The sequence below is a fragment of the Eriocheir sinensis genome, chromosome 7 (genome assembly GCF_024679095.1).
Source record: "Eriocheir sinensis breed Jianghai 21 chromosome 7, ASM2467909v1, whole genome shotgun sequence".
NCBI lineage: Eukaryota > Metazoa > Arthropoda > Malacostraca > Decapoda > Varunidae > Eriocheir > Eriocheir sinensis.
Window position 1 is genome coordinate 17,145,063 of NC_066515.1, and position 12,240 is coordinate 17,157,302.

The window sequence follows — 12,240 nt, forward strand, 5'->3', positions numbered from 1 at the left end:
CAGTGTTGAAATTATTCTGTAGAGTTTGCCTTCACTGCATTAACTTTGGAATTTAGTGAGAAAACTGTCAATTGGAGGCCTGTGTGATGATGCTTGCATGACACTTGTTAGTGATCCTTGATCCTATGCAACAATGCAAGGTTGGCGGGCCAGGGAGGAGTGGCAGCGTGGCGGCACAGTGCAGGCTGCCAGTGTTGTGTGGCCCCTCACAGCCACAGAGGCAGGGCAGGAGAGGAGTGAGGCGTGAGGCATGCTGGCCAGTGGCTCAGAGGTCAAGACAGTTGTTGTTGAGTTCCCAAGAGGAAGGCTCCTTGTGTGGTGACTTGTGGCGGAGGAGGGCCGGGGAGCGGCAGCCCCGGCGGAGTAGGAGGGAGTTGAGGGCTGTGGGGAGTGTGGAGGACTAAGGGCGGTGACTCTTGTTGCAGGTACCCAGCTGACGGTGAAAGTTGGCCGGCCGCGCTACGCTGGCCCCCGCGACTGCCCCCACTGCGGCAAGCGCTACTCCACCATAGCTGCACTAAAGTACCACGTAGGCCTGGTCCATAGTGTCTCCGACCAGGTGCCCTGTTTCTATTGCCCTCAGTGGTTTGACATAAGAACTGATCTGAAGAAGCACCTTGAGGTGGCCCATAATGAACACTCGTAATGGTAACGTAGAGTTGGGCGGCTGGAGCCTTGCTCGGTGGGGGCACGCCGACCAGCACGGTGGTGGTGGGACTGTTATTAACACACCACTCCTGCCCTCCCCCTCCTCCTCCTCCTCCTCCTCCTCCCTGTTGCCCTTCACTGTGTACATTGCCTGTCCTCCGCACACGCTGACTCATAGATACATACACACCCCGGCTGTGCATGCCTCTATGTGTACGTGTGTGTGTACCTGTGTAAATATATTCTCATCAGCTTCATACTCACTGCTGCTCCTGCTGCTGCTGCTGCTGTTGCTGCTGTAGGTTCAAGTTTTCAGATGGTGGAATAAACAGTCTGTGTACATACAAAAACAAGCAAGAGATTGTTTGACGGTACGCAGGCGGTGCTCGGTGGTGCGTGCCTTCCCTCTGTCGTGCTGGCAAGACCTTACACTCCCTCGGCACCTCCTCCTTACTCCTGTTTCTCTCTCCGTCCAACAGCTGACAGAGTTCTGAGAGGTTCCTTCCTGGCTCGGGGCTCATGGATGTGTTCTTCCTAACCTTTATATTCTCCATCCTTGCTAGAGGGGACTGGAAGGTTGAAGTGACTCTGGTTGGCTGAATGATGATTACTACCTTTCTGTCATCTCTGTGTCTCTCACTTTCATTTCTTATTATTGATGACAGTACTCATCTTCTTTACCTCTCTCTTACTGCCTCCACTTTTCCTCTCTCCCCATTTCTCTTTGTTTTTCTCCTCTCTTTTCTCTTTATTGTCTCCGCCAGTTCTTCTCCCCCCCACAGTTGCTATCCATATACAGGGGCCTTGTCTGCCCTCGAATGGAGTATGCATCTGACGTGTGGGGGGGCTCCACACACACAACTGTTCTGGACAGAGTGGAGTCTAAGGCTCTTCGTCTCATCAGCTCTCCTCCACTTACTGATAGTCTTCTACCTTTTAAATTCCGTCGCGATGCTGCCTCTCTTTCTATCTTCTATCGATATTTTCATGCTGACTGCTCTTCTGAACTTGCTAACTGCATGCCTCCCCCCCCTCCTACGGCCTCGCCTCACATGACTTTCTGATCAAGCTCATCCCTATACTGTCCAAACCCCTTATGCAAGAGTTAACCAGCATCTTCACTCTTTCATCCCTCACGCTGGTAAACTCTGGAATGATCTTCCCTCATCTGTATTTCCTCCTGCCTACGACTTGAACTCTTTCAAGAGGAGGGTATCAGGACACATCTTCTGAAATTGATTTCTCTTTTTGGCCACTCCTCTACTCTATTCAGGAGCAGTAAGTAGCAGGCTCTTTTCTTTTTTTCGTTGTTGTTTTCTTTTCTTATGCCCTTGAACTGTCTCCTCTGCTGTAAAAAAAAAAAAAAATGCCTTTCTGTAGCCTTCCTTATCTCTCTCTCTCTCTCTCTCTCTCTCTCTCTCTCTCTCTCTCTCTCTCTCTCTCTCTCTCTCTCTCTCTCTCTCTCTCTCTCTCTCTCTCTCTCTCTCTCTCTCTCTCTCTCTCTCTCTCTCTTCCCGTAGGATATTAATTTGTCTATCCATTCTCTCTCTCTCTCTCTCTCTCTCTCTCTCTCTCTCTCTCTCTCTCTCTCTCTCTCTCTCTCTCTCTCTCTCTCTCTCTCTCTCTCTCTTTTCTCCTCTTCCTTCTCTCTCCTTTCTTTCTATACCTTTCTAAGTATCCTTCCATCCCTCAATCTTTCCCTTCCCCTCTCCTCCTCCTCTCTCCCTTCTTTTCCTCCTCCTCCTTCTAATCTCTCTTCCTCTCTCCCATTCCTTCCCACCATCTTGAGCATACCATCCTGGCTTTAGTGTAGGCAAGAATCTCACACTTCAAGTTCATTATTTCATTACATTCACACATAACAACCTACGCTCTTCAGCTTCTCATTTAACATCCTTATTCTCCCTCATGGGGTTGGACAGGCTATGGTTGGTATTATAAGACATTTTCACTTCTCTCATCAAGTATTTCTATTGGTCAAAGATGGGGTCAATCAGGGTCTAATGAGTGGTTCTTTAGGTTCACGGTACAGAAGAAGGGTCAGACTACCACCAGGGTCATAAAACTACTTCTGGAAATACCCCAGACTCATAGGAAAGCCTTGTCAAATAGGTGAACTTTGGCGACGAAATGTTTTAAAATCCGACCCTATGAGTCTCCCCCATTCTTGATGATTAGATACTCCTCCGTAGTGTTCATTCTTCACATGTCTTCCTCTGCACACCGTCCCCAGGGCTTCTTCGGTCTTCCAGCTGGTCTCCTCCCTTATACCTCTAACCTGTCAACCTTTTCCTGCAGTGGAGTGGTTCAGGAATCTGTCTCGTAGGTTCCCCCCTCAGTTGGTGCCCAGGAAGAGAGTGGATGGGCAGATAGTTGTCATATATTCCATTCAGTCTTATCCACCAGCTTCTGTAATAGGGAGAAGTTACATCCTTTTATCCCATTGGTTGCCCCTTCAGCTAACGTGTCCAAGGAGAGTGAGTGGACATTTAGGTTTTTGATAATTTATACATACTAGTGAATATCAAATTGCCCACCAGCCTCAACCTCGCCCCAACTGATGTACTGAACCTTTACTAATACCAAACACCCACCTTCTATCATCTCCCATGTCGCTATCTTCAAGTATTACCTCTTTTTTTCCTTAGTCCCTAGTAGATATCAGTCACCCTCCGACCTCTTCACTCAACCTTCTCTTCCTTGAACGCTCGTGTGGTCCTTTACTAAACACCTCACCTCTCAACCTGCCATTCTCTCTTATTTACCCCTTCCTTCCTTTTGTTAGTCACTGGTAGATATCCGTCACCATCCGACCTCTTCACGCAACCTTCTCTTCCTTGAACGCTCGTGTACAGAACCATTACTGAACACCTCACCTCTCAACCTGCCATTCTCTTTTATTTACCCCTTCCTTCCTTTTTCCTTTTGTTTGTCCCTAATAGATATCCGTCACCCTCCAGCCTCTTCACTCAACCTTCTCTTCCTTGACCGCTCATGTGCTCCTTTCCTGAACACCTCACCTCTCAACCTGCCATTCTCTCTTATTAACCTCCCCCTTCCTCTTGTTGGTCCCTAGTAGATATCAGTCACCCTCCGACCTCTTCACTCAACCTTCTCTTCCTTGACCGCTCATGTACAGAACCATTACTGAACACCTCACCTCTCAACCTGCCATTCTCTTTTATTAACCCCTTCCTCTTGTTTGTCCCTAGTAGATATCAGTCACCCTCCGACGTCTTCACTCAACCTTCTCTTCCTTGACCGCTCATGTACAGAACCATTACTGAACACCTCACCTCCTTCTTCAGTCTTCTATGGCACCATCTTCGCACATTAACCTCCTCCTCCCTCTTGTTGGTGCCTACTTGAGGATGTACCTTTCTCTATCTTGTCTTGTATACTTGTCTTGGATACTTAAGAAAGCTGAGCAGCGTTTAGTGTGTTATTTCGGTGCTGTGTGAGGGAACGCTGCCACATCCTCAGTTTATTGAAGTCTAAGAGTAATTAAATGAATCTCGTGCAACATAAATTATGATGCGTAAAGGAAGTGTTTTGGTATCAGTAAGCTAGAACACAACAGCGGAGGACTACTTAATGTGTTTGCAATAGTTTAGCATCGCTGTGTGAGCTTTGCCTTCAACTTCTGTACCTCAGGTGATAGGAGGAACCGTCACCAGTCCTTGTCTCAGTCTCTGCGTACACACACACACACACACACACACACACACACACACACACACACACACACAATGCATTGGACAGGAATAGGCTCAGAGTTAGGATCATACGTACATGAATATAAGTATCCAACTGTCACAGCCATATTGATGTAGCCTTAATACTCTGGGCAGTTGAGAGTCCAGTTCATAATCAGACCATGGTGAATGACACACACACACACACACACACACACACACACACACACACACACATGCACAGCCATACCTATGCAGCCTTAACTCTTTGGGCAGTCGAGAGTCCAGCACTTGATCAGACCATGGTGAATGACACACAAGCTTTACTCCTCCAACCACAGTGATCTCAGAAGCCTGCAGCGGTGGCTTCAGTGGTGCGGCGAGGCAGGTCACAAGCATCTTAGGGCAAACTAGGCTGCGTACACGTCCCTCTCAGACCACTGTACCGAGGCCTTGACGTGAATCACCGACGCTGGAATTGTCGCTTATCAGTATTTATTAACTAGAGATCTGGGCCGACGTGATTCACTCTTTGTATATTATTGTTGTTGTTGTTTCTCTGCATACTAGCCACCCACTCACCCTTCCTCTCGCCTGCTGGTTCTAATCCTCGCCAACACTTGCTTGCCTCATTCACGATTTCTCTCCTGGGTGGGACACGGCGGACGTTATTTACCTAACCTATAGAGGAATCTTAGTTATAAATACTCAAGTTATGTGTGTATGTTTTGTATCTCCATTTATTTTGCACAGTGAGCCATGTATAGAAATATTTATTGTAGACTGTGTATGTGTGTGAGTGTGTGTGTGTGTATGGAACCTGTGTTGTGTCAATGAATGTGTCGTGAGTACATGGATGACCACTGCCTATTCTGTCACAAATATATAAATTTAGGACAAAGTATCTCAAGACAAAAGTGCCTTAATCAAGGGTAGATCCACCATTCTGTACACACTGTTCCTGTTAGTACTTGTGTCAGGGAGAACTACTGTGGAAAAGTTACTTTTAATTAAGCAACAAGAAAGACAAACTCACAGACTGGATCAAAGACTTTCCTAAATATATTCAGGACTAACCATATTTAAAGGGCTTTTGAGACCATATAAATTTATGCAATAAGGACCAATTGATCCTCTGTAAGAGAGAGAAAACATGTGAAAGAGTTAGTGGTAGCAGTGGCTGAGTGGCCAGCGTGTGTGCATGGTGTCCTAGGGGACCCGGGCGTGAGTCCCGTCCACCGCTACGAGCTGACAATGTTCAGTCATTGCCGCGTGGCCCAGGACTACCCACATTCTGCTCTGAAAACCACCAATCAACCTGAACTCTAGAGAACCTGTCTTTAAAAAGGATCAAGTGGAGCTCTGGGGGGCAGCATGAGCCAAGCAAGAATGGCATCACTATAAAACACTTGCCTGTGCTGCTAACAGGCTTGGGCCAAATAACAGGCTCCATCATGATAGCCTACTGGCACTATAGGCCAGATATATATAAAAAAAAAAAAGGGTGTCCGTGGAACTTCTGGCTTCACTACAGACTGCACCGCACTTAATCCATGATGTGAAAATACTACCACCAAAAAAATAATGAACATTTGTTTTGTGGCAGTGACTCAGTATTATACCTCATCCCAGTTCTCTTAGAGTAGTATCTTTCCTGGTGCGTGTACTAAGTGGAAGAAGTCGTACAAATTGGTGCAACAAGCCCAGTGAGTGTGTGGAGGGAGAAGGATAATAAGCGCCATTCCAGTGTGTGTTTCTAGGGACCAGGTGTGTGGAAGGAGTTTGTTATGTCGTGTATGTGTTCATGTCCTTTGTATGTGTATGATTCTACTGTGCTTGTGTGTGGATGTATGTGGATGTGCTAAGTTAGAAATGTGTTTATGTATCCTGTGTATGTGTCCATGTCCTTGTGTCTGTAAGAATCTTATGTGTATATCTGTGAGTCTTTGTGTGTATGTGTATGTCTATGTATGTGTCCTTGTCCATGTGTATGTTTGCATCTAATATGTCTTATGTCTGTAAAGGTGCTGGTATGAGTGTGTGTGTGTGTGTGTAAAAGTATGTGTGTCCTTCTGAGTGTGTTGTATAGGTGTGCCTGTCTCAGTGTAAGGTCTGCTCACCAGTCCATACACATCAGTCCAGTCACTGCATGTATCAAGAGAACAACACCCTGGGAACTTGTCACGAGCCATGACAATGTTGTCAGTATGCCGAGCTGCGAATCCCTAGGCCTAGGTTTAATTCCAGCCCTAGCACTCGACACAAAGCACCCTCCCAGCTGTTGATCCTTCCTTTCGGGCTTGTCAATAAATAGGTACCTGGGGTAATTAAGAGAAGTTTAACCCGGTAACAGCGACGGGCCAAATTTGTGGCTTTACCGTGTAGCAGCGACGGGCCAAATTTGTGCCATGATTTAAACCCCCCAAAATAGATGATACATAATCTGATCACAAATGTTTTGTATATATTATGAAATGGTTTGTGTGAGGGGTGATTTTTTCTCATTTTTCTCGCTTGGGGGTGCCATTAAGAAACATGATCCCCGCTGCTACCGGGTTAACTGTAGTGGCATGCAACCCACCCAACTTTTCATCTTAACTTTGTGGCTGGTCAATAAACGGGTACCTGGGGAAACCTGGGGAAGGTAAACTGTGGTGACCCAGAACCCACCTAACATTTCCTCCTCCCTTTTGGATTGGTCGATAAACGGGTACCTGGGAAAACCTGGTGAATGCAAACTGTAGTAGAATGCAACCCACCCAGCTGTTCGTCCTTCCTTTTGGACTGGGCGATAATGTGTACCTGGGAAAACCTGGGGAATGTAAACTGTAACAACACACAACCCACCCATTGTTTCATCCCCCCTTTTGGGCTTGTCAATAGATGTGCACCTGGGAAAATCTGGGAAATTGAAACTGTAATAACACGCAACCCACACAGCTGTTGACGGGGGCTTCGTGGTGCAGTGGTTTGCACACTCGGCTCACAACTAAGAGAGCCCGGGTTCAATTCCCGGGCGAAGTGGGAAAATTTGGGCGGCTTTTTCGATACCTTACGCCCCTGTCCACCCAGCAGTGATTGGGTACCAGGTATTAATCGGGGGTTGTGTCCCGTCTCCTGGGATCTGTTCCCTTCTCCTATAATTCCTTCCCCTTCTGTCTCTCTGCGGCATATGACCACAGATGTTGCGCCGACTAAACGAAACTTTCCAACTTACTTTCCTATCTGGCTGGTTGATAAAAGGGTATCTGGGGAAGCCTGGGGAAGGTAAACTGTGCTAGCCTGGATGTCACACTTGCAAGTACCAGGGTATTGTTTTTCTATAATGCAATTACTGACTGGAATAGTGTACAAATTGACGATGAAGAGTGTCATAGCAGCCTGTATTCTTAAATGTATCGGCACTTTAGTTTGCCTGTTTGATAAGCCTCTCGGGGAAGTTGTTGGGATTTTCATGGACTGTTTTGTGATGCTGGTGACAGTTTTACATGACTCCTTCACCATGAACGGACAAAACACCCATGAAAACCTGGTTAATCTTCTCCGTGGCCTTGGAAAATAGTCGCAATGGGAGCTCAGTACGTTTAAGAATATGGACCTCATCACAACCGCTGTCAGCTTTGGTCGACCAACGCTCATATCAATCAACCAATCACACGCCCAAGAAAGAATTCGGTGTTACGATTATCTGTGATAGAATATTTATTACCGTATATAAATTATGTGTTAATCGACGTAGCAGGACTCAAATTCTTTTTACCGAGCAGTTAGTATTATTGTGTTGTTGTATATAGACCCTTGTTGTTTTATAAGAGGAGTGTCGGGCGGAGTGTGTACAATGTGTGTGACATCCTCCGGGCTGCTCCTCCTTCTTATGTTACCTTGTTTGTGCCGAATCTGCTCGTGTGAATGTCGAGGGTCTTGGAATTTATTACTGAGGGGGTTCAGTTGTCTATTGGTACTGCTTTAAATGGGGGGTGGGGATGGTGCTACTGCTTCTACTATTACTACTACTTCTGTTATTCTCAATCTTAAAATACTATTATGAATACTACTCTTATTTTCGATCTTACAATACTGCAGCTGAGCTCTACTACTACTACTACTACTACTACTACTACCACTACTACTATTACTGCTGCTACTTCTACTATTATTCACAATCTTACATTACTATTACTACTACTACTACTACTACTACTACTACTACTACTACTACTACTACTACTACTACTACCACTACTACTATTACTGCTGCCACTTCTACTATTATTCACAATCTTACATTACTATTACTACTACTACTACTACTACTACTACTTCTACTACTTCTACTACCACTACTACTATTACTGCTGCCACTTCTACTATTATTCACAATCTTACATTACTATTACTACTACCACTACTACTTCTACTACTTCTACTACCACTACTTCTACTACCACTACTACTACTACCACTACTACTATTACTGCTGCCACTTCTACTATTATTCACAATCTTACATTACTATTACTACTACTACTACTACCACTACTACTTCTACTATCACTACTACTATTACTGCTGCTACTTCTACTATTATTCACAATCTTACATTACTATTACTACTACTACTACTACTACTACTACTACTACTACTACTACTACTACTACTTCTACTACCACTACTACTATTCTCAATCTTACACTACTACTACTACTACTACTACTACTACTACTACTACTACTACTACTACTACTACTACTACTACTACTACTGCTGCTGCTGCTACTATTTTACTATGGGCTTAAGATCGACATTGACACAAGTACATTCGGCACATTTTCTTATTGTTTTCCTGTTTTAGTGCAATCCCAAGTTGTTATTTAGTTGACATATATACTGTACATATATTTTTTATCCCTATTTAGTTATTTTTTGTTCTTGTTGTTATTATTATTGTATTGTTTTCGGTTAAATCATAATATATATCAAACTATATATATTTTTTTTTTATGCTTCACCGCACTTTGCTTTTTTTGTTGCTGTTGGACCTGACTGACTTGCCGCCTGCGTCAGTTTGGAAAATAAAAAAACAGTCCATATGATTTTGGTTTATTTTTTATCTGCTCAGCTGCTTCTTCACACACACATTATTCTCTTTTGTGACAAATACCAGTGATTTATACACCAAGGAAATCTTTAATTCTGTGATGTTCCCCTGAGCACACACACATCATTCTTTTTTATTACATTAAGTGGTGATTTGTTTTACGAGGCAAGTCTTGCCTAGTTCTGCAGTGTTCAATAACCACACACACATCATTCTGTCTTATTACATGTAACTGTGATTTATTTACCAGGCAGTCTCATGTAGTTCTGCAATGTTTTAATGAGCACACACACACATCATCTGTTTTATTACATTAAGTGGTGACTGATTTATGAGGCAAATCTTATATTGTTCTGCAGTGCTGGTGAAGTGACTTCTGGGTATTACACTGGTGACACCCTGACCAGCTGTTGCCTTGGAGTCTTTTATACCAAACTGATGTCATTCTGAAGAATGTACCTTCTATACTATAAATGACTGTATATTTAGGGTCATGAGCCCAAAGCGTCTGAGAACACAACAGTGCTGTACCCAGAGCAGTAAATGGGGGGGATCTTTTCCTCTAATTGTGACCCTTTGTAGGCACTTGAAGAGGGGTGAGTGGTGAGCAAAGTGAGCCAAATCAGCTGGGGGGTTCAAGGTTTAGAAAAATAGACATTTCTGTGTTCATATTCCTGATGTTTATTCATCTTTATGTAGGCAATTAATGGAATAAGAATAACAAGAAGAATCCACAATATCTTATATCTCCAGAAATGCATCAGAGAAGTCCCATTTTTTTTGTTCTGACTTTCTCAGAAAGTAAACCTTGTAGCAGATTGGGGGGGGTCATCTGACCCCCTGACCTCCCTTGGGTACAGTCCTGTACACACCTTACTTTCAACTCTGTTTTTCTTTCATCTTTATTCTTTTCTTTATGGCGTTACGGAGCAGCAACAGTACGTACCCTGTGCCAGTGTTTACATCCTCTATACTATAAGTGTCTGTCTGTATCCTTAAGGTCACAGCATTAGATAACAAGGATGAGGGAGACCGAGCTGATTGTACATTGGCAAAGAGGCATTTTAACTAATAATTCCAGACCTTGATAACACACACTCAGCAAGACAATGTTGCGATATAAAAAAGAGAGAGAGAGAGACTTCATTATAAACAGGTATTAAATGTTTTTTTCTTCTATTTTTCTTTTGTAGTTTTTTGTTTTAGTCAGAAATTTTTAAAGTTAATTTTGGCTTTTCTTATTAGTTTTATTTTTAAGCTAATTTTTGGGGATTTTTTTGTTTGTTTTGTTGGAGTTTTTATTTGTTTAAAATTTTCAAGTTTTCTGGAGAATTTTTTCTGGGGATTTTTTTTTTTTTTTCTGTTTAGTTTTTGCTGAAGATATTTTTATTTGGAAATTTTCTGGAATTTACTTTTGTTGAAGAGGTTATCTTTTTTTTTTCTGTTTTTTCTTACTTTTTTTTTTTTTTTTTTTTTTTTTTTTTTGTGTGTGTGAAAATTGGGTCTTTTTTTGTTTAATTTATTCATTTATTTATTTATTTATTTATTTGTGTTCATACAAGGCAACAACATTATGCATTTATTTATGTCAGTTTATTTATTTATTTATTTGTTCCCTTCCTTTATTCAGCTCTAGTTTGTGTTTGTGCGAGGCAGCACGAACACAACAGGCCCTTTAGTTAGTCCTGTTCCTTTGCCGTTTCTCAGTGCTTATATGGGCTCACGTGTCCTCCTCTGATTGGCCAAGTAATGAAAAGACTCTTGCATTAACTTGTGGGTTTGAGAGCCACGAGCCGCCGGAAGGTGACTGCAACACACACACAAGTCAGCCTTTCTACGTGGGCATCACTGTTGACACTTAGAGTTGAGCCCAGGAACTCGTAGCCACTAAACCAAACCAAAGCTGGGATGAACTAAAGAAAAATGCCCTCAGCTTCCTTTCCCTGATCCTTTTCATAGTTTTTTGCTTAATTTCCATGCATTCCTGACTGAGTGTAAAGCTTGCATCCCTGATCATTTAAAAGTAGTCTTCACCATCCTCATACTCCCTTTTTTGATTGACTCATGTTTGCCTTGTTTCAGATATGGCACTAAATTTGTCGACAGGCAGCAGTCCGAAAGATACTAAAAGGTGGCCCTCCCGACAACCTGTAAATTGCCAATTTTGCGGAGTTCGCATATCGATGGCTTTCAATCTCCGAAATCACGTCAAGCGATGCAAAATGCGGCCCTACAATTCCAGCACGTACGAGCCCATATAACCACCACCTCCTCCTCTCCTAACAAGTGTAGTCAGGTGAGCCGTTAGTCCAGTGGCAGCTGCCGGCTTCGTCTCAGGCTAGTTAGTCCCTCAGCCCCTCTGCCCCCAGGACCCGTAGCCTAGGTGTAGAGTGTGTAGTGTGGAGGCGAGTCCTGGCCGGTGGGAGTTTCAAGCAAGTCGCCTCCTCCCCTCAGGCTAGTGTAGAGCAACTGTAAGGTGTTGTGTTGTGAAGGGGACAGTCCGTGATGGGCACCTGGCTGGTAAGACTCAGGTCAGGTAGTCCCTTCCCTCTAGGACATAGTGAAGGACTGAGGGGAAGCATGACCTGGCTGTAGTGGAGTGAAGGGAGAGTCCTTGCTTGGCACTTCCTGGCTGGTAAGGTGTTCTCAAAACTACAAAGATTACATATAGATTAGGATAGTTAGCCCCTCCCTGCAGGACAAGTGTAGGGTGCTGTAGTGAAGGGAGAGTCCTTGCCTTTGTCTGCCTGGTAAGATGTTCTCAAAGCCCCAAAATCATGTAGCGTGTCCACATACAC

At 43.9% G+C, this 12,240-nt stretch overlaps 1 protein-coding gene and 1 long non-coding RNA gene across 7 annotated transcripts in view; one reads left to right on the top strand and one right to left on the bottom strand.

Annotated features, from left to right (window-relative positions):
- LOC126993538 (protein abrupt-like) overlaps nt 1–12,240 on the top strand; it is a 69,719-nt gene that overhangs the window by 40,185 nt on the left and 17,294 nt on the right. For 2 of the 6 annotated variants that reach the window (XM_050852719.1, XM_050852736.1), the window contains one exon: nt 11,525–11,738. The exons of 2 other annotated variants lie outside the window; for them this stretch is intronic. In XM_050852719.1, the coding sequence (XP_050708676.1) occupies nt 11,525–11,703 (179 nt within the window). In that variant the 3' untranslated portion in view covers nt 11,704–11,738. Of the gene's footprint in view, nt 1–425; nt 8,580–11,524; nt 11,739–12,240 lie in introns of those variants that run through there. 2 more of the 6 variants (XM_050852716.1, XM_050852725.1) reach the window with 1 other exon arrangement.
- On the bottom strand, nt 2,035–10,862 carry LOC126993600 (uncharacterized). The gene is made up of 2 exons (XR_007748014.1): nt 3,476–10,862; nt 2,035–3,338 (listed from the first exon to the last, which is right to left on the bottom strand). It is a non-coding gene; the product is annotated as an uncharacterized LOC126993600 (long non-coding RNA).